General features: G+C 32.1%; 1 protein-coding gene across 11 annotated transcripts in view; it reads right to left on the bottom strand.

Moving 5' to 3' along the window:
- SRPK2 (SRSF protein kinase 2) overlaps positions 1–27,085 on the bottom strand; it is a 272,571-nt gene that overhangs the window by 158,628 nt on the left and 86,858 nt on the right. Inside the window, exon 1 of one of the 11 annotated variants that reach the window (XM_051961704.1) lies at positions 2,557–2,690. The exons of the other annotated variants lie outside the window; for them this stretch is intronic. Within the exon in view, the coding sequence (XP_051817664.1) occupies positions 2,557–2,675 (119 nt within the window). The 5' untranslated portion in view covers positions 2,676–2,690. Of the gene's footprint in view, positions 1–2,556; positions 2,691–27,085 lie in introns of those variants that run through there. 11 annotated transcript variants of the gene reach the window in all.

The raw sequence follows: 27,085 nt of genomic DNA, 5'->3' as shown, positions 1-27,085 counted from the left end.
CAGTCCCCAGATTACCTTGTGAATCACAAATTAAATTTTAAAAAAGTTTTTGAGGGCTAAACTATCATTTACTGTACTCACTAAGAGAAAATACATATGAGTTCTAAGTATAAAAACATCTGGAATACCTGGGAACAAGCAGCATGGAAATTCCTTCAATTATTACAATTTCAATTATTAAAATTCATTTGTTTGTTAAGTAATTAAACAAAATTGTGGGAAAGATATAAAAACATAAGATTTAGCATTAATTAAAACAGTTCTTTAGCTGTATACATGCAAAATGATGTTCCAAAAGCAATTATTTTCATTTAGAAAAAAAATTTTTAGACAAATTGTTTACTATTTCATTACCTTTCAAGAAATTTCAAATTCCATACATTTGAAATTAAATAATAGCTTACCAGTACATTTTTAAAATAGCAAGTAAATACACTGGCAGAATTTTGAAAAAAAAAATTGTATTCTGTGAAGTTTTCTTTGAATTTCATTTCTTAGTAAGTCTACTTATTTCAATGTCATCAATTTACTTCAAAGGTTTTTGAGTTTTTCCTTTCTGAAAATAAGACTTAAATGACTTCAGCAAGTACTAATTTTATGCAACAGGATTTTCTCAAAGAGAACTGCATTTATTCAAAAGAGATTATCTATAAAATCTTAGAGTGGGGGAAAGTAACTGAAAAATGCATTTTGCCCAAATGATAATAATCAATAATTATACCAGCAGTCCACTGAGTTATTTAATCACAAATTTTTGTTAGGAATCACGTATGTAAAATGAGCTAAACCCAGAAATAAGATGGTGAAACAGATTAAACTAAAATGTATTTGGGAAACCATATTTTCAATAATTCCAATTTGCTAATTACCTCAAAAACTTGACCTTTCTTAAATCTAATTTTCTCTTGGAGACATTATAAGGATACAAATGCCAAAACACAATAAACTCTAGGAGGGGTCCTCAAACTACGGCCCAAGCTCCAGACGCAGCAGCTGAGGACGTTTATCCCCCTCACCCAGGGCTATGAAGTTCCTTTATTTAAAGGCCCACAAAATAAAGTTTTTGTTTTTACTATAGTCCAGCCCTCCAACAGTCTGAGGGACAGTGAACTGGCCCCCTATTTAAAAAGTTCGAGGACCCCTGCTCTGAAGTATAAAATTGTCATGTGATCCAAAGGATAATAAAGACACATGGTGAATTCAAGTACATAAAAAAATTTTTAGCAGAAATAATTTGAATTAGATAAGGGCATAGGATGAAATATTTTGCCAGAGACCCAAAAGGCAGTCACAAATAGGCTGATGCCAATTCAGAAGGAAATCTGTAGTAAAGGTTCTGAGACTTTTACAAGGCTCAAAATTGTTTACTTGCAGCTAACACAAAACTAGAAGGTAAAGTAAAGCCATTTGGATGATGCATACCGGAGCCAAAAAGATGAAACAAGGAAGAAAAATAGGCTGATTTTAATAAAGAACACCTACAAGTTCTCTAAAATTAAATACTTAAAATTAGCAGTGAGGCTACAGAGAACATAAGGACCTTTGGAAATAATCTGGTTGTTTTAGATCTCAACTGTGCCTCATATGATTGCTCAAATCTAACCTAGATTCTATAGGCCACTTTCCAACTGATTCAATTCATGATATCAGTTCAATTAAAATTCTATTTAACATTAATTTATCAAGTATCTGCTATGTTTAAGAGAATATACATGCAAATCTAGATACAGTAGATCTGCCATCAAAAAAACTTCTGAACAAAAGAACAAGCACACAAATAATTATAATTTAAAAGAGAGCACCATAAAATAGACAGGCAAAATACAGAGATTTCTGGCACAGAAAAGATTATTTTCACCTGAAAAGATCAGAGAAAGTTTCACAAAAAGAGTAGTATCTAAAACTTGAAGAAAACTAAGTCAAAACTATTTCTAGACAGGAAATTTTATTATGGGCACAGATAAGGAGAAGAAAACAATTTTTGACAGAGAACAGCTAGATCTGACTAGAACATAGAATACAGGGAAGATAGGCTAAAAACAGATTTGTGGAAGTAGTTTATTATTATTCAGCAGGCAGAGGGAAGTCACTGAATGTTTCAATGGAGGAAAGAGGGGTAAGTGTCATGGAATGCAAAAGGAAACCTCCTCAGGGACTATTCTTCATTTCTCTTTCACTCCCTCTATATATCAAAGGTGAAAAAAAGGAGACCACACTACATTCCATCTCTTTGCATAGTGGTTGGCACATAGTACATATTTAAGAAATGTTTATTGATTTGAGAAAAATAAAATAACAAAAACAAAGGTTTCTGGCAAGGGGAAACTATACAGAGCGAATTCTTCCAATGCAGGTGTTGTGTGTTAAATTTTTGTCACACATATTTCTTACACAAGTGCCTCAGTATTATTATGGTATAAATTTAAGTTTATTCTGCCCATGAATGCTATGTGTATTTGTGGGAAGAAATGAACCAGGTTTTAGGAGAATGTTTTGTATTAACAGTCTTAACCATGTTATCTGAGTTTAGTAGTAGTTGCTCTCTGAGATCCCAACCTGCAGACGTTGGGGAATGCTGTTATCTCTTCCTCCTCCTTCTTTTCCTTTCCTAGCCAAATGTGGTTCTTCTCCTTACATATGGGTACTCTGCCAACAGAAATATAATTTTTGGTCATTCATATTTTATAAGATACTTGGGAGTTTAGGACCTAGATTTTTTTTAATTTGTAATGTCTATTTATTATTATTTTCTTTTTCAAAAAGTTGTGACAACTTACTTTTTATCCTGCAGTTTTCATTTATGTTTTCTTGAAATATAGCTCTGAAAAAAAATACTTAAAAAAAAAAATCATTATGCTTCAAATGGTATCATGGGCCCTGCTCTCAAGAAATATATATTCTAATGAGGATGAAGAAAAAAGCGTAGAGTAATGTATATTCAAGCCATATAACAGTGAAGTGGGAGGAAATCCCAAAAGGAAGACAATATGATAGGATGAGGAGAGAAGGAGACAAGAGACACAGAGAGACACAGAGAGACAAAGAGAGACAAAGAGAGAGAGAGAGAGAGAGAGAGAGAGAGAGAGAGAGAGAGAGAGAGAGAGAGAGAGAGAGAGAAAATGAATTATAAGAGACAGATGGTACTCAGGAGATGAAATGTTGTATGCAAGAGACAGTAAGAAATCCAGTGTTTCTGGAATGTGGAATCTATGGAGATAAAGTATAAGATTAAAAAGTTATAAAGGGGTAAATTTTTCAAGGGTTTTAAAAGCCAAACAAGTTTTCAGGTTTGATTCTGGAAGCAAATAAAAGTCATTAGAGTTTATTGATTAGAGGAGGGATGTTGTCAGACCAGTGTTTCAGGAAGATCATACTTTGACAGCTGAGTAGATATATTAGAGTGAAAAAGTCTTGAGGCAAAGAAACTATTCGGAAAGCTATTAAAAGTAGTTGGCTACAGACTGGATATGTGAGATAAGTAAGCATGAAGAAATTAGGATGACACTTAGATTGCAATTTTAAGCACTTGAGAGTATTCTGTTCTAGATATGGATAAGTTGAGCTTAAGATGTTAGCTACCAGAATCATGATTAGATGGGTGATAAATTTGGATTCAAAAGAGATGTTATAAAATAATAGTTTGGAAATGGCAATAGGAAACAAAGAGTATTCTCACTCTGCCACCTTAAACAGTTAGTGATTAAGTTAAGGGAAATAAGTAAACTATAACAAGTACAGGAAAATATGGCCAGGGATACTGTATCATTAAGATGAAGTCAGATATTGACAGAACAGAACAGAATAGGGACAGAATGGGAAATGAAAATGTTAAAGATTAAAACAAGCACGCTAACTACTGAGTGATCAAATCAGATAGCAAGATGGAGAAAAAATAAATTTAAAGATGAAGAGGATGGGTGTGGAGTAGGGTGAAAAACTGTAATAAGGAAGTAAGTAAATGGGGATGGGGAATGGGGTTCATAAAATAATAGCTAAATGCTCAGAATCTCTGGGATGGAAAATAAAAGGGACCAGGAATATACTCATCACTGAAAAATGAATACAGTAGATTAATACTGACTAGAAAGAAGCACTTTGAGGCAGTCAGGAACCGGCTATTCAAGGCTTTTGCTCAGTGTTCAACTTCATGGCAGATTATGTCCCATGTTGTACAGGAAGACAGATGCAGAAAACAAGATCAGGCAAAGGTATAGTCTGTAGGAATCCTGACAAAAAGAAGGAACTACCCATTCTGGGTGAGTTTTATTTGAGAAAGGCCTTGTGATCACTAAAGAACACACTGAGGGAAAAACAGAAGCCAAAGGGAGATAGACTAGATCAAAGGCTGACTAAAGTCTGAGAGACTTAAGCCACTGCCCAAAAGAGGCTCAAATTATTCTAGAGAATTTTTATACTCTGATATAGAGAACAAAGTATAACCACAGAATTTGGTCACTTTGAACTTAGGAAAGAAAAGAGGAAACTTGTGTCCCTTCCCACTTATCCAACCACTTGCCCGACATGGATTTCTGCAAGTAATATTTTGGGGCTTACAATGCTGCACTAGCACATATGAAGGTGTCTAGTACAAGAAAAAAAAAATTAAGTCATTGCCGTCATGGTTTCATATCTGCTGTGATCATCTAGAAAATAGACATGCCCAACAAAATGGAAGACTACATATTTAATCTTCATGATCTCTAAAAACCTCTCCAAAACAGAAATTATACACCAGAGAAAAAGCATCTTCAGCTTCTTCCATGATCTAGGTCCCAGTTTCTTAAATTGTGGTTTATGGTTTATGACTCCTTATGGGATTTCATAAGTGAAAGTGAAGGTTGAAAAATTATGATTTATTATTAGTAAATGTTTGATTTATATACCTGTTTTACATATCTATATACCTGGGGTCATGTAAAAATTTTTCAGGTGAAAAGAGGATGTGGGTGGGAAAAGTTTAAGAATCCCTAATTTAAGTTACCCAGAATCCAAAAAGTACATTAAAAAACAAAACAAAATAAAACCAATAACCAAAACCTATCTGAGTTCACTCAGTAACCCCTCCCCATTGCCAATCAGTCTACTGGAAAGCAATACTATACTAGTGGATCCAAGAAACGCACCTAAGAGTTTGCAACAAATCCAATCCCACACTCTGGCCATGCCTTCATCCTTACAGTACCATGAGGAAGTTTGTTGAGGTCTCAGTAACCAGAGAAAATATTTTATTATGTAAAAGATCAATGCAAGATTGGCTAATGTGACAAAACAGGAAAATGTTGGATATGAAAGGTGATGTGGGAAAACTGGACATGAATGCACTGTTGGAAGAATTGTGAACTGATCTAACCATTCTGGAGAGCAATTTGAAACTATACCCAAAGATTTATAAAACTATGCATCCCCCTTTAATTTGACCATACCACTGCTAGGTCTTTACTCCAAAGACATCCAAAAAGGGGGAAAGGATCTAGCAATACAAAAATATTAACAGCATCTCTTTTTTTGTGGTGACTAAGAACTGGAATCCAAGGAAATCCCATCAATTGGGTAATGGTTAAAGAAACTGTGACATATGAGTAAAATGGAATACTATTGTGCTATAAGAAATGACAAGCAGAATGGTTCAGAAAAATCTGGAAAGATTTAAATGAATTAAGACATAGTGACGTTAACAGAATGTTGTACATAGTAACATATTGTTCAAATGAAGAACTCTGAATGACTTAGCTATTCTCAGTAATACAATGATCCAAGATAATCCCAAAGGATTAATGATGAAACATACTGTCTGCCCACAGAGAAAGAGGTGATATTGTTTGAATTCAAACTGAAGCATGCTATTTTTAATTGTCTTTTTAGTCTTCTTGTACAAAATGACAAATATGGAAATGTTTTGAAATTGTTTTATATTAATGGCCATGTATAATGGCCATTGTTTCATCTGATCTGATTATTTCATGGAGGGGAGGAAAAGAGGAAGGGATAGAATTTGGAATTCAAAGTCTTAAATAAAAAAAAAAATAAAAAAAAAAAAGATCTGTGCAGGAGATGGGAGGCAAAAGAGAAAGAAGGACAAAATAAGTTCAAAACAAAATTCAACCTACATTCTTACACTCTCCTTTCAGTGCTTCAAAGATACAAACTAAAAAAACAGACCCAGTAGCACCAAAGTAGCATGTCTCTGGATCACTGCAGCTGGAAGAAAAGAAGTAAGCAACAGAGGGATTAAAATAAGAAACCATTCAGAATTTAGGGCTGAGGGAAGGGAAAGAGGAGAAATGGGAAGATGGAAGCACTCCACTGAAATTGAGAGAAGAATCGAAAACAAACTGAATGCAGCTGGAACCAGTTCTGACCATCCAAAAGTGATTGGGGGAAAGATCTACACTGGTAAACAAATCATAAATTGCCCAGTGTATGAGAAAACTGAGATAATTTGAAATCTACTCCCCAGAGAAAAATATCAAGAGTGGAAGGAGTCAGAAAGTGAGTAATAGGGAAAACAGGGTAAAAAAAAAAAATACTCAAATTACCACCTATCTCAGGGGAAAAAAATCTTTAAAACTTTGATATAAACAGATAAACCAATAAGGAAAATGGTAACAAGAGAAATAAATATGAGCTGTAGATCAAAGGAATTAGTTCTGAAACCTATGAAAAAATACTGTATAACAAAGAAAAACCATTTAATACTTTACTGGACAAACAGAATGTGAAGAGAACAAGAAAACAAAATACACTGTTCCAAAGTTTTTGTAAGAAAAATGAGAATGATGAAAGCAGAATTTGGGTCTGAAAAGCAAAAATCCTGATTAGAATAGAAAAACTGGAACATGTGATGGTAGGCCTGATCAAAGAAATAAAATGGAAAACACCAGAAATGGAATGCAAAAACACAGGATGATCTAGAAGATTTTTTTTTAAATAGTAATACTAAAGGACAATATATTCACTACCCAAACAAAGCATAGTAATCTTGTAGACAGAATGCATAGAAACAATCTGAGGATCACAATTCTCCTAGAAAAACATGACAAGATGAAAAACTCAATACTACAATGAAAGAAATAATAAAAGAGAATTGCCTGGAACTTCTGAATACAGGAACAGAAATATCAATTGAAAAAATTCACAGATCTTCTCCAGGAAAAAAAAAAAAAAAAAAAAAACCTAAGGCTGAAAACTCCCAAGACAAAGAGTGGTTCAATTTAACAATTCAATTCAGAAACAATTTCTGTTAATTGACCAGGAGGAAATTCAAATGACAAACATAATTCAGAGTCCACCTTAAACTGCAGGAAGGAATAGAATACAATACAAAGAGCAAGGGAACTCAGGATATTACCTGCAAATTTTAGTTTAATTTAAAAAAAAAGGGGGGGGGGACAATTAATAACAAAGAGGTATTTGAAACATGAAAACTAGATGGGGCAGCTGGGTGGCACAGTGGATAAGAGCACCACACCTGAAATCATGAGGACCTGAGTTCAAATCTGGTATCAGACACTTAACACTTCCTAGCTTTGTGACCCTTGGCAAGTCACTTAACCCCAATTACCCCAGGGGAAAAAAAAAAAACTAACAAAGAAAAAGAAAATTAGAAATGAAATTATTTATTTCTTAAACAACTCAAAGAAATGCTAAAAAAAAAAAAAAAAAAAGTAAATGAAGGTCAAGAAAAGCAAGTGTCAAAAGACCGACCAATAAGACACTTCTTTCTAAATGTACACAAGGAGACAGAGGTAAATATACAAATCAGATGGAAATGAGAGTAAAGAGAAGAGTCTGACCTTTGCCCATAATTAAATCAAAGGTTTTTTTTGTTTGTTTGTTTTTGTTTTTGTTTTTGTTTTTTTTTGGGGGGAGAAAGGGGGGATGAGAAGAAGGGGAAGAGAAGGAAAGAGAAAAGTGTATATCCAGGGGAAATCTAGGGCTAGCAATGAAGGGAAAACATCCATGTGGTTTCTCAAGAAGAGAAGAAACTCTGAGAGAGAGGATGAAGAGGAAAAATTATGAAGTGAAAAATCCTGGTTCTTTTGGTAAGAAGAAAATTCTCTAATGAATGTTCTTGTAGATGATGAGAATCATTCTGTGAAAGATGAGAACCTTATGTTGGATGTTGTCTGAGAGATATGGTGCTTGAAAAGACCATTCATCCTACCATAGGGGTGGGAAAAGTTGGAACCTCTGGGAGCAACTAACATCTGAAGGAATGGAAAAATAGAGACTCAGAGAGTAGAAATATTGAGGCAAACAGGAAAATAAAGGTAACTAAGGGAAACCTAAAAATCACTGGTGGGCTATATAATCAGAGACCTGGTAGGAGAAGGGCTCTAAAATGGGGCAATGTTTTGACACCTGAAATAACTGTAATTTTTCTGGGAATGAGGCCCAATGAAAAAGAGGAATGTGCATAGTCAGCTCTAGAAGGCAGTGAGAAAAACTACCAGAATGGATACCTAGGAAGTTTTGATTTATGAGAACCAAAGAGATCAAAAAACTACTAGATAATTAAAGCTGTGAACTAGAAAATGAAGATATAGAATAGAAGGGGGAACAAATGACACTTTAAACTTTAAAAAACTAACAAACAAAACTAATTGAAGAGAGAGGAAGGAGGATTCTATTTTATTGAAAAGATAAAAAAAGGGAGAAAAATTTAACAATCAAATAAAAAAGAGGAAATAAAAGGGAATTAATGAACAGAATTCCAAATGGAAAGAGAAAAAGGAGGGAACATCAAGAATGAGGGGAGAAGACTCAGTGGGAACAGGGAAATCTTTAAAAAAAAAAAAAGATTAAGTTAAAAGTGAATGAAGAAACAAGAATACTGTTTACAATGGAAGAAGGGAAAAAATCATAACTTGAAAAAAAAATTTAAGACAAATGAAGGATAATATAAACCTAACTCTCCTAATTTTAAATGTGAATAGATTTAAAAGTCAGTAAAATTTTTTTAAAGTGATAAATTGGATAAGAAAGATTCTGCAATCTGTTGCTTTCAAGAAAATAACTGATAATAAGAATAATAGAAAGTAAAACTACTAATTAAAATTTTAAGGTTACATTGAATAGGCAATCTGATTCTCCTCATACTCATGTAAAACTGCAATCTATCAAACATTAACACTTGAACATAAAATTAAAAAATCTAAAAGAATGTCAAAGAAAAAGCTTTTTAAAAAAATAAAATACTGTTTATGCTTCAATAATTAAAACAATAAATCAACAAACTACTGTGTTTCATCACTACGTTGATGGGAACAAAGATATATATATATGTATATATATATATCTTCCTATTTATCATCACATATTTCTACTCATTCTCAATGAAGATGATGAACTCTTAGCCAACCCTTGGTGCCATAAATTATTGCCATACTATATCTACTCAATCTACTTTTTAAATACAATAATTTCCTTTTGTTTACATTTCTTACATATTTCTAATACACTGAGAAAATCAAATTGATGCTGACTCCATTTCTATAATCAATTGTATTCTGTATTATGGCAGACATTTTATATAATTTCCTAAGTTATATTTCTTTTGCTTTAAGTTCAGAAGTTCAATCTTTCTTATTGAGTTAAGTTTAAAAGATCAGTTTCCCTATAAATAAATCATATTAATTAAAAGAAAGTGTTACCTTCTACTCCACCAATTGTTTTCAAGGAAGTCTGGTTGGTTATCCATGTACCATTAACTAACTATTTAAGTGAACATAATAAGAAATAAAATGAAAGGAGGGGTAAACTGCAAGCCTCATATACCTACCTGATGTCCAGTCAATCACACTGTCCCCCCCAAATAATCTGACTTTATAACCAATCATATTGTTTTCCCCATCTATGTTACCTTATATTGTCTGGATGTTCCTCCTTTTGTCTGTAAAAACTGCCAGTTTAACTAATAAAGGTGCTTGGAGCTTTGTGCCTCAGTTTACTTTAATTTCAATCATGACAACAGTGTCTTCTGGCATAAGATTTTTTAAAGAATGTTGAGAAGCAATGTTTACCAAAGGAGTAGAAATACAATCTCCTGAAAAACATGGTAATATTCTTTATTTTGCCTAAGAAAAATTAGTAATTATATTTGAATTATATGAATTGCTGTCAAAAAATCAGTCTGACAATGCAGCAGACAAGGATATGGAAACTGGAAATATGTAAGCACTATGTGCTTGGTTCCAATTTTACCACTAACTGCATAAGTTTCTGTAAATATTAACATCTTTGGTTCCTCAGTTTTCTAATGTCATAGTTCCCATCAAGCTGAAAAGGCTTCATATATAACCTTAGTGATGTACAATATCTCTTTTGTCTCATAGCTAGCCTAGTGAAATTTGAGAAGAGTAATCACGAGAGTGTTGGGTAATGAATTTTTTGTTCATGGAAACTATGAAAATCAAACTAAGCTGTGAATTTACAAGTATCCATTAAAAAGTAATAAAATCACAGATCCTTCAAGTACCAGCTACATTTAAATCAATACAGAGAATCAGTAAGATCACCCAGCTAATAAAAAACTGAATTAAAACTCAAACCAGGTTCAAGGGTGTTCTGTTTTCCACTGTTCCTTCCATTACTTACTATTTCCATTTGTAAGTGCTAGAACTAGAGATATGATAGGTATGTAATAAATGTTCAACCAAAGAACAGGGTCATCTCTTGTTCCTGAAAGCAAAAAGGTTTTTAATATTTGGGATACCATAATTATTCCAGGTTCCACTGATCTCTGGAATGTGTAATATCAGAAAAAAAGCTGGAATTAGAACTTTAGGGATCTTATGTTTTGCATTATTTTCACTACTCCAGAGTGCCTTTTAAATTTTATTACTATAAATTTAAGTAATTTAAAAGATGGTTCCTTTGTTCCATTAATCCCAAAGCCTTACTTAGTTATCTTCAAGTCAACTGCTACTATTATAAATACCTCTCAAAACAATGAATCTCAGAGGGAATATAATGTGTTACCATAATTCTTACTTATCACTCTTCCAAACTCAAGACTTGGGAAAATCAAAAGCAACTCTCTATGAAGAAAAGTTTGTGGATTTCTGTTATAAAATAACCCTATATAATAATTCCATTGCTATATTTTTTGTGATCACTTTAACACATACTAAAAATTTACCACTCAAGAGTTACTGTTAGTCTTCCTATCACTTTAAAACACTAAAACACAAAAATCTGTGCAATATTATGCTACCAATTTCATAATTTCATGTTAAAGCAAAAACTTAGGGACTCCTAGTCTCCAGTCTAATCACTGTAATCATAATGCAAGCTTAACATCTTATGTATATTCATTAAAATGAAACATCTACTATGCCAATGCTGTAAAATGCCTACGAGAATGCAACAAATATAATTCACAATTTTTGAACTATAAAATAATAGCAAGAATAATATTGTAAAGAGTTGAGAAAGAGATTAAAGGAATAAGAATAGGCAATGAGGAAACCAAATTATCACTCTTTGCTGATGATATGATGGTATACTCAGAGAACCCCAGAGACTCTACTAAAAAGTTATTAGAAACAATCCACATCTTCAGCAAAGTTGCAGGATACAAAATAAACCCACTTAAGTCATCTGCATTCTTATGTATCACTAACAAAACCCAACAGTTAAGAGTTACAAAAAGAAATTCCATTTAAAATAACTACTGATTGTATCAAATATTTAGGAATATATCTGCCAAGAGAAAATAAGAAACTTTATGAGCAAAACTACAAAACACTTTCCACACAAATTAAGTCTGATCTAACCAACTGGAAAAATATTAAATGCTCTTGGATTGGGCGAGCAAATATAATAAAGATGACAATACTACCAAAATTAATCTATTTATTTAGCACTATGCCAATCAGACTCCCAAAAAACTACTTTGATGAACTAGAAAAAAATAACAACAAAGTTCATATGGAAAAACAAAAGGTCAAGAATTTCAAGGGAATTAATGAAAAAAAAAAATCAAATGAAGGTGGCCTAGCTGTACCAGATCTAAAATTATAGTATAAAGCAGCAGTTACTAAAACCATCTGGTACTGGCTAAGAAATAGACTAGTTGATCAATGGAATAGGTTAGGTTCAAAGGACAAAACAGCAATAACTTTAATAATATAGTGTCTGACAAACCCAAAGACCCCAGTTTTTGGGATAAGAACACATTATATGACAAAAATTGCTGGGAAAACTGGAAATTAGTATGGCAGAAACTAGGCATTGACCCACACTTAACACTGTACACCAAGATAAGGTCCAAATGGGTTCATGACCTAGGCATAAAGAATGAGATTATATTAAGAAAAAATCCCCAGGACCAGATGGATTTACATGTGAATTCTACCAAACATTTAAAGAACAATTAACTCCAATGTTATATAAACTATTTGAAAAAATAGGGATTGAAGGAGTCCTACCAAACTCCTTTTATGACACAGACATGGTACTGATACCTAAACCAGGTAGGCTGAAAACAGAGAAAGAAAATTATAGACCAATCTCCCTAATGAATATTGATGCTAAAATCTTAAATAAAATATTAGCAAAAAGATTACAGAAAATCGTCACCAGGATAATACACTATGACCAAGTAGGATTTATACCAGGAATGCAGGGCTGGTTCAATATTAGGAAAACTATTAGCATAATTGACTATATCAATAACCAAACAAACAAAAACCATATGATCATCTCAATAGATGCAGAAAAAGCATTTGATAAAATCCAACATCCATTCCTAATAAAAACACTTGAGAGCATAGGAATAAATGGACTTTTCCTTAAAATAGTCAGGAGCATATATTTAAAACCATCAGTAAGCATCATATGCAATGGGGAAAAACTGGAACCTTTCCCAGTAAGATCTGGAGTGAAGCAAGGTTGCCCACTATCACCATTATTATTTAATATCGTATTAGAAACACTAGCCTCAGCAATAAGAGTCGAAAAAGATATTAAAGGAATTAGAGTAGGCAATGAGGAAACCAAACTATCACTCTTTGCAGATGATATGATGGTATACCTAGAGAACCCCAGAGATTCTACCAAAAAGCTATTGGAAATAATTCATAATTTTAGCAAAGTAGCTGGCTACAAAATAAATCCCCATAAATCCTCAGCATTTTTATACATCACCAACAAAACCCAACAGCAAGAAATACAAAGAGAAATTCCATTCAGAATAACTGTTGATACCATAAAATATTTGGGAATCTATCTACCAAAGGAAAGTCAGGAATTATATGAGCAAAATTATAAAAAAGTCTCCACACAAATAAAGTCAGACTTAAATAATTGGAAAAATATTAAGTGCTCTTGGATCGGCCGAGCGAACATAATAAAGATGACAATACTCCCTAAACTAATCTATTTATTTAGTGCTATACCAATCAGACTTCCAAGAAAATATTTTATTGATCTAGAAAAAATAACAACAAAATTCATATGGAACAATAAAAAGTCGAGAATCTCAAGGGAATTAATAAAAAAAAAATCAAATGAAGGTGGCCTAGCTGTACCTGATCTAAAATTATATTATAAAGCAGCAGTCACCAAAACCATTTGGTATTGGCTAAGAAATAGATTAGTGGATCAGTGGAAAAGGCTAGGCTCACAAGACAGAATAGTCAATTATAGCAATCTAGTGTTTGACAAACCCAAAGCCCCTAACTTCTGGGAAAAGAACTCATTATTTGATAAAAACTGCTGGGATAATTGGAAATTAGTATGGCAGAAATTAGGCATGGACCCACACTTAACACCATATACCAAGATAAGATCAAAATGGGTCTATGACCTAGGCATAAAGAACGAGATTATAAATAAATTAGAGGAACATAGAATAGTTTATCTCTCAGACTTGTGGAGGAGAAAGAAATTTGTGACCAAAGATGAACTAGAGACCATTACTGATCACAAAATAGAAAATTTCGATTACATCAAATTAAAAAGCCTTTGTACAAATAAAACTAATGCAAACAAGATTAGAAGGGAAGCAACAAACTGGGAAAACATTTTCACAGTTAAAGGTTCTGATAAAGGCCTCATTTCCAAAATATATAGAGAACTGACTCAAATTTATAAGAAATCAAGCCATTCTCCAATTGATAAATGGTCAAAGGATATGAACAGACAATTTTCAGAGGATGAAATTGAAACTATTACCACTCATATGAAAGAGTGTTCCAAATCATTATTGATCAGAGAAATGCAAATTAAGACAACTCTGAGATACCACTACACACCTGTCAGATTGGCTAAGATGACAGGAAAAAATAATGATGAATGTTGGAGGGGATGCGGGAAAACTGGGACACTAATGCATTGTTGGTGGAGTTGTGAACGAATCCAACCATTCTGGAGAGCAATCTGGAATTATGCCCAAAAAATTATCAAACTGTGCATACCCTTTGATCCAGCAGTGTTTCTATTGGGCTTATATCCCAAAGAAATACTAAAGAAGGGAAAGGGACCTGTATGTGCCAAAATGTTTGTAGCAGCCCTGTTTGTAGTGGCCAGAAACTGGAAAATGAATGGATGCCCATCAATTGGAGAATGGCTGGGTAAATTGTGGTATATGAATGTTATGGAATATTATTGTTCTGTAAGAAATGACCGGCAGGATGAATACAGAGAGGACTGGCGAGACTTACATGAACTGATGCTAAGTGAAATGAGCAGAACCAGGAGATCATTATACACTTCAACAACGATATTGTATGAGGACATATTTTGATGGAAGTGGATTTCTTTGACAAAGAGACCTGAGTTTCAATTGATAAAGGACGGACAAAAGCAGCTACACCCAAAGAAAGAACACTGGGAAACGAATGTGAACTATCTGCATTTTTGTTTTTCTTCCCAGGTTATTTATACCTTCTGAATCCAATTCTCCCTATGCAACAAGAGAACTGTTCGGTTCTGCAAATATATATTGTATCTAGGATATACTGCAACATATCCAACATATAAAGGACTGCTTGCCATCTAGGGGAGGGGGTGGAGGGAGGGAGGGGAAAAAAAAATCAGAACAGAAACGAGTGTCAATATAAAGTAATTATTAAATAAAAAATTTAAAAAAAAAAAAAAGAATGAGATTATAAATAGATTGGAAGAGCATAGGATAGTTTACCTCTCAGACCTGTGGAAGAGGGAGGAATTTATGACCAAAGAAGAACTGGAGATCACTATTGACCACAAAATAGAAAATTTTGATTATATCAAATTGAAAAGTTTTTGTACAAACAAAACAAATGCAGACAAGATTAGAAGGGAAAGAATAAACTGGGAAAACATTTTTACAATCAAAGGTTTTGATAAAGGCCTCATTTCCAAAATATATAGAGAATTGATTCTAATTTATAAGAAATCAAACCATTTTCCAATTGATAAATGGTCAAAGGATATGAACAGACAATTCTCAGACGAAGAAATTGAAACTATTTATAGACATATGAAAATATGCTCCAAATCATTATTAATCAGAGAAATGAAAATTAAGACAATTCTGAGATACCACTACACACCTGTCAGATTGGCTAGAGTGACAGGGAAAGATAATGTGGAATGTTCGAGGGGATGTGAGAAAACAGGGACACTGGTACATTGTTGGTGGAATTGTGAACACATCCAGCTATTCTGGAGAGCAATTTGGAACTATGTTCAAAAAGTTATCAAACTGTGCAGACCCTTTGATCCAGCAGTGTTTCTACTGGGCTTATACCCCAGAGAGATACTAAAGAAGGGAAAGGGACCTGTATGTGCCAAAATGTTTGTGGCAGCCCTGTTTGTAGTGGCTAGAAGCTGGAAAATGAATGGATGCCCATCAATTGGAGAATGGTTGAGTAAATTGTGGTATACGAACGTTATGAAATATTATTGTTCTGTAAGGAATGACCAGCGGGATGAATACAGAGAGGACTGGCGAGACGTACATGAACTCATGCTAAGTGAAATGAGCAGAACCAGGAGATCATTATATACCTCAACAACGATACTGTTTGAGGATGTATTCCGATGGAAGTGGATCTCTTCAATAAAGAGAGCTAATTCAGTTTCAATTGATCAAGGATGGACAGAAGCAGCTACACCCAAAGAAAGAACACTGGGAAATGAATATAAACTACTTGCATTTTTGTTTTTCTTCCCGGGTTATTTATACCTTCTGAATCCAATTCTCCCTGTGCAACAAGAAAACTGTTCGGTTCTACACACATATATTGTATCTAGGATATACTGTAACCTATTCAACATGTAAAGGACTGCTTGCCATCTCGGGGAGGGGGTGGAGGGAAAGAGGGGAAAAATCAGAACAGAAGTGAGTGCAAGGAATAATGCTGTAAAAAATTACCCTGGCATGGGTTCTATCAATAAAAAGTTATTTTAAAAAAAAGAATAATATTGTATGTTCAAAGAACTTACATATCTGTTATATTTGGAGGCCAACTCTAAATATAACAGCAACTTGGCTTAAGCACTTATTGCTTTCAGAATTCTCTACCCTATCCACAAACTGTCCCTAAATCCAAGCTGAGCATTCCTAGACAGCTCCTCAAACTTAAAATTCTAATTCTTCATTCTATCCAACTAATAATTGTTTGTTTCAATCCTTAGGTTTTGCTTTCTCCTAGATCAAATCTAAGGAACAATTTGTTTCTGTTGAAGCTGAGATGCTCTTCACACACCTCTCTCCCCACAAAGCAAATTTTATAAACTTTCACTAGAAGGAATTATACTAATAGGAACTTTAGGTAGCTCTACATATATGAGAGCATATTAGGCAGCAAAAGAGGACATGCAAATTTACTATTTATGTTCTCATCCTGCCTTGTTCCGAATGCCTAGAATGGATCTCCAAGGCCTTACATCTTTGTCTACTGGAAACCTTCCCTTTCTTCAAAGTCTAACTCAGATATTACTGTCTCAGATGAAAGTGTTATCTTCCCTTACAAATCTCTCATAATGCTGATGCAGAGCTTTTCCTTTACACTTATCTCCCTCTCCCTTTTATCATAGTTATTTACATACATATCTTTACTATTACATTGCAATCTCTTTGAAAATATTGATAGCATATACTCCATTACAATTTCAGCATGTAGAATAAATGTCCTATACCCAATAAGTACTAAAAAGCTTATTGATTTTAATTTCCTTTATCTCCTAACTTGAATGATTTGTGATTGCTTCAATGTACATATTTCTACCAATTCTGGTCATTCACAGTTCTTTTATGGCCTAGTAAAAGGTCATGAGTAGACAGAAAAAGATCACTTGGTAAGCAAAATTTCATGAACCTCACAGAGATTAGATTGGAAAAAAAAATTATACACATATTATGGGTGCATATGTATATAAATGTATGTATGTTTATGAAATGTATATGTATATGTACATGTATGTATGTGTTTGTGTTGTGTATGTATGTCACACACAATGAATCATTACATATATATACTAGAAGCCTTTCTGGCTTGATAACGCCTACCAAAAGATATGCTCTCCCAGTAGAACTATAGAAAACCCAGGAATATTTCCATACTATACATATATCCAAACAAGAAGCTATTTATTGATTAGTAGCTTTAGTAAAATTATTCATCATATTTCCTTCACAGGTTAATTGTACACTATTTCAAAGTCCAATTCTTTTTGTACAGCAAAATAACTGTATGGACATGTATACATATACTGTATTTAACTTATGTTTTAACATGTTTAACATGTATTGGTCAACCTGCCATCTGGGGGAGGAGGTAGGGGGAAGGAAGGGAAAAACTGGAACAAAGAATTTTGCAATTATCAATGCTGAAAAATTACCCGTGCATATATCTTGTAAATAAAAAGCTATAATAAAAAGAATTATTCATAAGATGTGTCATATGTGAATGATCTTATTCTCTACTACCTAACAATATCAATCCCATTCAATCAATTCAAAACCTGCTACAAAATTTACCAATTTTTCCGCTTGTACTTATTACAGTACATTACTTCCTCCAAATCCCATAAGTTTATTTTTATTGTGAAATCCTACATTATATCACCTCTACTGTATATACCACACACTCCAATCCCTCCCCCTTCCATAGTAAAGTAAAATTTCCAGAATCTTTCCCTCTATTCCCTCTTTTCCATTATCTCTAAATTGTGATTATTGTGATTACCATTATCTATCCCATAAGCTTTGAATCAGCTCCAAATTAATTACCAAGCTTACATACTTCCCATTATTAAAAGATTACCTCAAAATTTGTTACAAACTCAGAGAGTTAGTATATTGTTAGAAAAAAGCAATGAATTGGAAGTAAAAAACATAGGTATATCATCTATTAGGCAAATCACTTATCTCCCTGGGCCTCAGATTCCTCATCTGTAAAATGAAATGGCTGGACTAGATGTTCTCCAAATCCTTTCCATATCTAATTCTATAATCCTATAAAATTCAACTGTGTAAATATCTACAGTATATTTCTAATATTGAATAGGCATAATCATATTGTCTTTCTCCTTCCTCTAAATTAATGTCACTCACTTGACTGTTGGTATATGAAATTTCTGTTCTAAAACTCCTACCAGTGAAATTTGCATCATCTTACTAAGTTACTAAGGTATGAAAGATTAAGTGACATTGACTTGCACAAAAAGTCACAAAGCTAACTAACCCTTGTGAAAAGAGGATTTGCGCCCAGGTCTTGCAGAGTACAAGGTCTGCTCTCTATCCACCATTGCATGGCATCTCTCAAATGAACTGTCTAGGAAAACAGTAACTTTATTGTTCACTTCTTATTTATTAAGTGTTTTATGCCCATCATTTAAATATTGGGTAAGCAAAATTTCCTCCTCCAAAATCCAACAACAAAATGTACTTGAAGAAATAATTTAAATCATCATTAAACTGCCTGAAAACTTTGATTTAAAAAAAAATTAAATATCACAATTCAAGAAATTATAAAGAAAACATGTATAACTCAAAATCAAAGAGCCAAGTTGAAACTGAAAAAATCCACCAATAACTTCCTGAAAGAAATTTCAAAATGAAAATTCCCTGGATTATTGAGAAAATTTTGTCAGCCATCAAAGAAACCATTCAAATACTGTAGAACCATGGTCAGAATCATGCAAGATCTAACAACTATCTTTTTTTTTTTTTTAAATGGAGAGCTTGGAATATGATTTTCTGGAAGGCAAAGGAGCTAGGATTACAACAAAGAAGAATAATCTACCTAACAAAATTGAGCATAATCCTACACAGTAGAAATAATTATGATTATGATTCTAATATGGTGTTTAACTGGGGATTTTAATTTGAGATTTTTCTGCTTCTTAGTTAAATGCTCTATTATTCTGATTTTTCTTTTATTAATATAAATATTTATAGATGTAAATTTTCCCCAACAAAGGAAAAATAATATTTAAATAACCCTACCTAGAAAAGGAAATCATAAATGCCATAGAAGACCTCCCTTAAAAAAAAAAAAAACAACAAAACAACAAAAGAGTCAGGACCAAGTGAATTTAAAAGTTCTAATTATTTATATAACCAATAATTTCAATTCTATATAAACTGTTCAAGAAAAACAAGTAGAGAAGTCATTTCACCAAATTTCTTCTATGATACAAATATGATTTTGACACCTAAACGACAAAGATCAAAAACAAGAAAAACTATACTAAAAACGAGATTACAATAATATATCACAAAGATCAGATAACCAGGTTGGATTTATACCAGGAATGCAGGGCTGGCTCAATATTAGGAAAACTATAAGCATAATTGATCATAGCAGTAAGAAAAACAACAAAAATCATAAGATTATATCAACATAAATATCTTTTGACAAGATACAATAGCTATTCCTAGTAAAAATACTAAAAAGCACAGGTATAAATGATACTTCTTAAAATGATAAGTAATATCTATCTAAAACCAAGAGCAAGCAGTATTTTTTTTTTTTTACTTAATAATATTTTCTTTTCCACATTCAGTCTCCACAATTCTTTCTCTGGATGAGGATAGCATTTTCCAATCCAAGCCAATTGCCTTGTATTGCTGAGAAAAGCTGATCATCAAACAGTGTTGTTACTGTATTCAATGTGTTTCTGGTTCTGCTTATTTCAACATAAGTTCATACAAGCATAAGCAGTATTTTCTAACAATGATAAACTAGAAGTCTTATCAATTAGGTCAGGAGGGAAGTAAAAAAATCCATTATCATCATTATTTTTATTTTCTACCAGAAATGCTAGCGATATAAATAAGACAAGAAAAAGAAAATGAAGAAATAAACATAGGAAATGAGGAAACAAAATTATCCCTTTCTGCACATAATAGGATGGTATGCATAGAGAATCAAAAGAATCAACTAAAACTAATCAAAAGTATTAACAATTTTTAGCAAAGTTCATTAACCTATCTATATATTGCCAACAAAATCCAGCAGGAAGAAATAGAGAAATTCCACTAAAAATAACTGGAGAAAGTATAAGGTTCTTGGGAATCTTTCTGTTAAGTTACACACAGCTCTATATAACCACAATTACAAAAAATCCATACAAATACACATGTAAACAACTGGGGAAATATTAATTGCTTATAAGCAGGCCAAGCCAATATAAAAAAAAAGTAACAATTCTTAACCTAAATTAGTTTGCTTATACCATACCAATCATCCTTCCAATGAATTACTTTATAGAGCTAGAAAAAAATTAGCAAAATCATCTAGAGAAACAAAAATATATCAAGAAAATTAATGGGAAAAAAGTAAAGGAAGGAGGACTAGCTGTGTTCAGATCTTAAACTATACTAGAGAATAGTAATAACCAAAACAAACTGGATAAGAAATATAGTAGTTGATCAATGAAACAGGGTAGGTACATAATATACAGGAATAAATAAGCACAATAATCTATTGTTTGATAAAATCAAAATCTCAATGATTGGGACAAGAACTACTGAGTCCACCAAGAAAACAATAACAAAAAACAAAAAACAAAAAGTAGCATAACAAAAACCAGTATGTTCTGGTATCTCACACCATATACCAAAATAAGCTTAAAATAAGTACATGATTTAGAATAAAGAATAATATCAGAAACAAATTAAGCAAACATGGGGGAAAATTACATCAGATCTATGAATAGAAAAATTCAAGACCAAACAAAAGATAGCAAATATTACAGAAGATAGAACAGATAACTGATTACATTGAAGTCAAAAGTTTTTTAATAACCAAAATTACAAATGCCAAAATTAAAAGGAAAGAAGAAAACTGAGGGGGGGGGGGAATTTTATAGAAAGTTTCTCCTTTATCAAGGCCTCAATCTCAAATATGTAACGAAATGAGTCAAATATATAAAAATAAGATCTCTTAGCCAATTGATAAATGGTCAAAGCATATGAATAGGCAGTTTTCAGAAGAGGAAATCAAAGTCATCAAGTTATGTGAAAAAAATTTCTCCAAATCATTAATAATTAGAGAAATGCAAATTAAAACAACTTTGAAGAAAAACCTCATATCCATCAGATTGTCTAAAATGATAGAAAAGGAAAATGACAAATGCTAGTGGGGCTATAGAAAAAAACAGGTATACTAATGGATTGTTGGTGGAGCTGTGAACTGGTCCCACTACTCTGGAGAACTATTTGGAACTAAGTCCAAAGAACTAAGAAACTTTGCATACCCACTGACTATTAATTCTTCAGCACCAACAAAGTAAAGAAAAAGTTAAAGGACTCATATGTAAAAGAACATTATAGCAGTTCTTTTTGTAGTTACAAGAAATTGGAAACTGAGGAAATGTCAAAAATTGGGAAAAGATTGAACAAGCATATGATAGTAATGGAATATGATGATCTCAAAAAGAGCTGAGAAAACATATGAACTAATACAAAGTAAAGTGAGCAGAACCAGAAAAACATTATACACATGAAAAGCAATAAGGTTAAAGATTTAGCTACTCTGATCAATCTCTTAAGAACTCATGATGAAAAATATTATCCATCTCCACAAAAACTGATGGGCCTCTGTGTGCAAACTAAAACTTTTTTTTCACTTTATTTTTCTTACTCCCCCCCCCCCCAGCCCCTTCACAACATAACTAACTGTGGAGAAGCTCTGCATGATTTTTATGTACAATGAGTATCATTTTATTGCTTTCTCAATGAGTGGAGAAGAGTGGAGAAAGATTTAAAACTCACAATTTTTTAAAATTAATTTTTGAGTAAAAAACCTAGAATATGCCACTAGTGAAATTATGAAGTTCTTCAAGTATCATAGAATATAATTTGGATTACACTCAAGAAGACTAACAGGCATATAATCTAAGAATATCAAAAGACAAATACAATATTCCTATATATACCAAAATAGTCATAGACAAATTTGGGCAGGAGTTGAGGAAAAAACAAGTAGGTACCCATCAATTGGGAAATGGTATAAAACAAACTAATGAATAGAATAATTTATAAATATTTGGAAAAACTTTAAACTGTTGCAGAATAAATTAAGTCGAACCAAGAAAACAACACTCACATTAATCACAATAAACAACACTAACAATACTAAAAGACATTTACATTTCAGATAAAGGTACCTATCAATCTTGACTTATTCACATGCTTCACTGCTGTTGGTAAAAAAAAAAAAAAAAAAAAGTGTGGGCTAACATTAGAAAATGCTGTATGAGCTATAAGTTTTGATTTGTACAATGATTTATTTTTAGTTAATGCTATTTCTTTGTTATAAGGCAAGATTCTACTGGAAGAATATTTGGAAGTAAAATATGAAAATTTTTATTTTGTGTTGAAAATATTTATAATTGAAGGCATTGATTTAATTCCTTCAGTACTAAAATATTATCTGTACCTTGAGCAAATATTACTTTTAAAACAGAGAGGCAGATAAAAGGAGTGGACTAGACAAGGGAAAATCAGAAACAATTTAATTCAAAAGCCCAGTGTTCAATAAGAAGAAAATATACAGTACTTAGGAAAGACTTCCTTATTTAACAAAATCAGCCCAGAAAATGGGATAGTAGTCCAGCAAAAATTAGGCTTAGACCAATACGTTATACTATCTCTTAATACATTCTAACTGAAACATGACATTAATAATAAAGATCATACCAAACACAAGAAATAGTCATATACCTTTCACAACTACAGAAAGGAGATACATTCTTAAATAAACAAGAATTCAGGGTATAATAGATAATTTGACTAATTTAAACTGAAAGGTTTATATAAGCAAAAAAAAAAAAATCAATGTATTTAAGATGTGATGGAAAATGGTGAAATGAAGAGGGAAGAATATTTTTGTCCACTTCTCTGAAAAGAGTTTGGCATTCAAAACATTAACAATTAACAGATATATACATATATAATATATACATATATGTATATGTATATACACATACACAAACATAACAATCAAAAGCACTACTCAACAGATAAATGTTCAAAGAATATCAACAATTCTCAAAAAAAGCAAATTATTAAGAATAATATGAAATAATGCATCAAATAAAAATAAGAAAAATAAACACAATTCTCAGAAGTTGGGATACTGCATTTCATGAAAACTGGAAAAAATGACAAAATATGGGAATATTTAATGTTAGAATTATAAGAAAATAAGCATTCTATTGTTGGTATAACTGAATCAGGACAACAACTTTGGAAAGAAAACTTGGAGTTATATGTATTTTCAAGTAACTAAATGTACATACTCTTTGTACTATGAACCTTTTACCAAAAAGAAATGATTGAAATGAAAAAAGCATGCACATAAATGTATCTTTGTGTGTATATATGTATACAATATACACACATCTAAACACATGCAAACACCAAGAATATTTTTCACATGCATCATATCTGTGTCATATATGTTGCCATAAATTTGACAGCAGTCTTGATTACAGCAAAGAATTGAAAATAAGTCAGATATCACTGACTGGGAAATGACTAAACAAATTACAGTACATAAAAACTATAGAATATGATTGTACTATAAGACATGATATATGTGATGAGTAAAAAGAAGTATTTAGGGAATTATCTAAACTGATGCCTAGTGAAGTAAGCAGATACAATTTAAACAGACATACACATACAAAATTAAAATGTTGGAAAATCATTAAGAACAAGTATGACATCATAAGGCAACCCAACTACATCCCTTTTTAGAAAGGGAAAGTTCATAATTTTGGTATATTGCACATTTTTCAGATATATTAATCAATTTTGCTGGTATTTTCCTTTTTTGTCTTCAAAATATGTCTGTTATATGAAAGTTTCTCTGGGAGCACAAGAGGATATGGTATTTGGGGAAATTTTGATAATATAAAAAAAATTTTTCTTTTAAAAAAATAATTACTTTAAAGAATGAGAAAAAATAATTTTATTCTTTAATTATTTCTCAGTTCCAACTAATTTCACTTTTACCTACTTTCCTCAGCACTGCCAAAAATTTGTGGTACAAAACTCATCAGGCTCATGTTGCAGACACTTTCAGATTGTACAATAGAAAACTTTTATGCTTGAGGATGTTGATCTCTTCATTTCAATCCCTGCAGTAATAAAGGATTATCCCTTTCCTTACAGGAAACAATATTGTGTAAAAAGATGATATCTGGTCTCTTCAAAGAGTCACCATCTTGGCTACAAGCTCCTTCAGAAAGTCATAAGTTTTATATCAAGCCTCCTAATATACCAATAGAAACTTGCCCAGTGCTGATGTAATTTCCAAAGTAACTGCCTTTTAGACTAATGTCATATTTCCAATGCTGCAAACTGGGAAAACAATAATATTAAAGCAAAGATTTCAATTCAGAAATTTTTAGTCTCTAAAAATATAAAGAAATAGGAAACACATTTAAGAAAAAATTTTATAGGCAACCCTGCGAAATGGTTCAAGCTATAAAATTCCTGAACACAATAAATCATTAAGTTTCAAATGCTCTGAATTTCCTTTTTACATGAAGTTAAGCACTTAAAATTTTCTTGATGTTCCTCTAGATTTCCTTTTTTTCCCATGCCTGTTGTCTTTTTTTCACCTTAGATTCCTGAAAAGAAATCTGACAAACCAGATCTGATCACAAAATGATGTTTAGTATGGTATTTGGACCAACTAAAAACTTTTTTCAGTTTGTTGACTTAATAAGTCAGCTTTTGTAAAATTACACACACAGAGACACACACATATTTTGTCATATATGCTCTTTTGCTAACCACTTTAAAAAATAGTTCTAGGAATACTATGTGCCAAGTTATTGTGTATGCATTCTGCTTAATTTTTAACCTTGATTATAACCACATGCTTTCTCCCCCCTTTCCCTAAGATTTCAATAAGATGCTGGGCCGCAATATGAACTATCAGTTGAATTATTTCTGAATACCTTCTTTTCCTACAATACACTTAACCCAGAAATATTTCAACTATTCTCAATTTCTCTCTCAAGGGCATTCATTCATTCTATTCAACAAGTCTCTTTAAAGAATTCATGTTCTTCCAAAAAGGTAATATATTAACTGCTATAAATATCAACCAATCATGAACCTTGTTCCTATTATATCCAAAGCTCTAATAACATTTGGCATCTGTCTTCCTCACTACTGAACCTCCCTCCACCCCCAATCATCATAGCCTCTCATCACCACCATTTTACTGGCACCAGTCACAGGATATAAGATTGTTTTTTCCTTTAAAAAAAAAAAAAAAAAAAAAAAAAAGAATGTTTAATATCTTATGGATAGCTACAGAGCTAAAGTGAGAGATATGCAAAAAAACAAACCTGAAATGTCTTTATTTTGGAAAAAAAATCATCAAGTCCAACTCTAATCTCCAGAAAAGGACAACAAAATTCCCACCATTTTCTCTATTTACTCAGTTTTTTTTTTTTAAACACATAAGAAATTTATGCAGTATCTTAATCAAAGAACATATATCTACCTCTTCATTCTAATTCATTTAAAGTGATCATTTTGTCTAAAAAATTACTCTTTATATACTACTTCATCAAATTAAATCCCCTTTATAAACACATTATATCTTAAAGCATTTTGTCTAAAGCATTTTAATTTTGATTTTAAATTAAACTATTTGTTTCTGTAATTTAAAAATGCAAAAATATATTTTACTGACAGAAAAAAAATGCTTACTGTTCAATTACAAAATGTCAATATTAAGTATATATTAACTAAACACGATAAAGGAAAACAACATAATTTCTTTAATACTCTGAATATGTAATACTGTTTAGTACACATATTTCTAGTAAACAGTAGTAAGTAAATCCATGATTTATTATACCAAGATAATCACTACAGGTTTATTTCAGTTCCAAAACAAAAATTTCTTGGTTCCACTTCATATAGCAAAATACTCATTTGAACTATCTACTTAAAAGTATAATCATTTGATTGACAGATGAAATAATTGCTTTAAAAATACTTCTGAGTCATTTTGTCCTTACCTGCAGGTATGAACCATTACCGCATGCAGTGACTGTTCCATTTCCTAGCACAGACTTGAAGAAGCATCATATCTATCTCACAGAATGTGACTAATCTGTGGGTTCGCAATTCCTAAGCTATTTACAAAGGGCACTCCCTTTCCATATAACATGTTAAGCACAATAAAAAACTCAGTTTTTCAACCTAGATTTAACAGATAACCTTAGTAATTGTATATCAGCCCCCTAAAAATAAAGATAGAAAAAAATCTAATGTTGGCAATTTCTGGAAAAAACCAAATGCTTCTTTATAAAGAAAAATTTTTTAAGGTTTCAACAACTGCTATACATAAACTAGCAGTATACTATATAGTGATTTGCATGCTGTAGCTGATTAGATTTCACTATTTGTTAAAAAACAAACACATAAACCTCTGCAAAGAAACCAATATAATACACACATACACACATACACATACACACACACACACACACACACACACACACACACACACACAGCACAAAACCCATTATACAATAAAATATATTATATCAAACTTGACAAGAAAAAAATATATACTGGCTTGCTTCTTAGCAGTGCTACACCATTAATTGT

The sequence above is a fragment of the Antechinus flavipes genome, chromosome 5, assembly GCF_016432865.1.
Source record: "Antechinus flavipes isolate AdamAnt ecotype Samford, QLD, Australia chromosome 5, AdamAnt_v2, whole genome shotgun sequence".
Taxonomy (NCBI): Eukaryota; Metazoa; Chordata; class Mammalia; order Dasyuromorphia; family Dasyuridae; genus Antechinus; species Antechinus flavipes.
The sequence above is the reverse complement of the archived record's forward strand: the minus strand, read 5'-3'. Positions and strand labels throughout refer to the sequence as shown.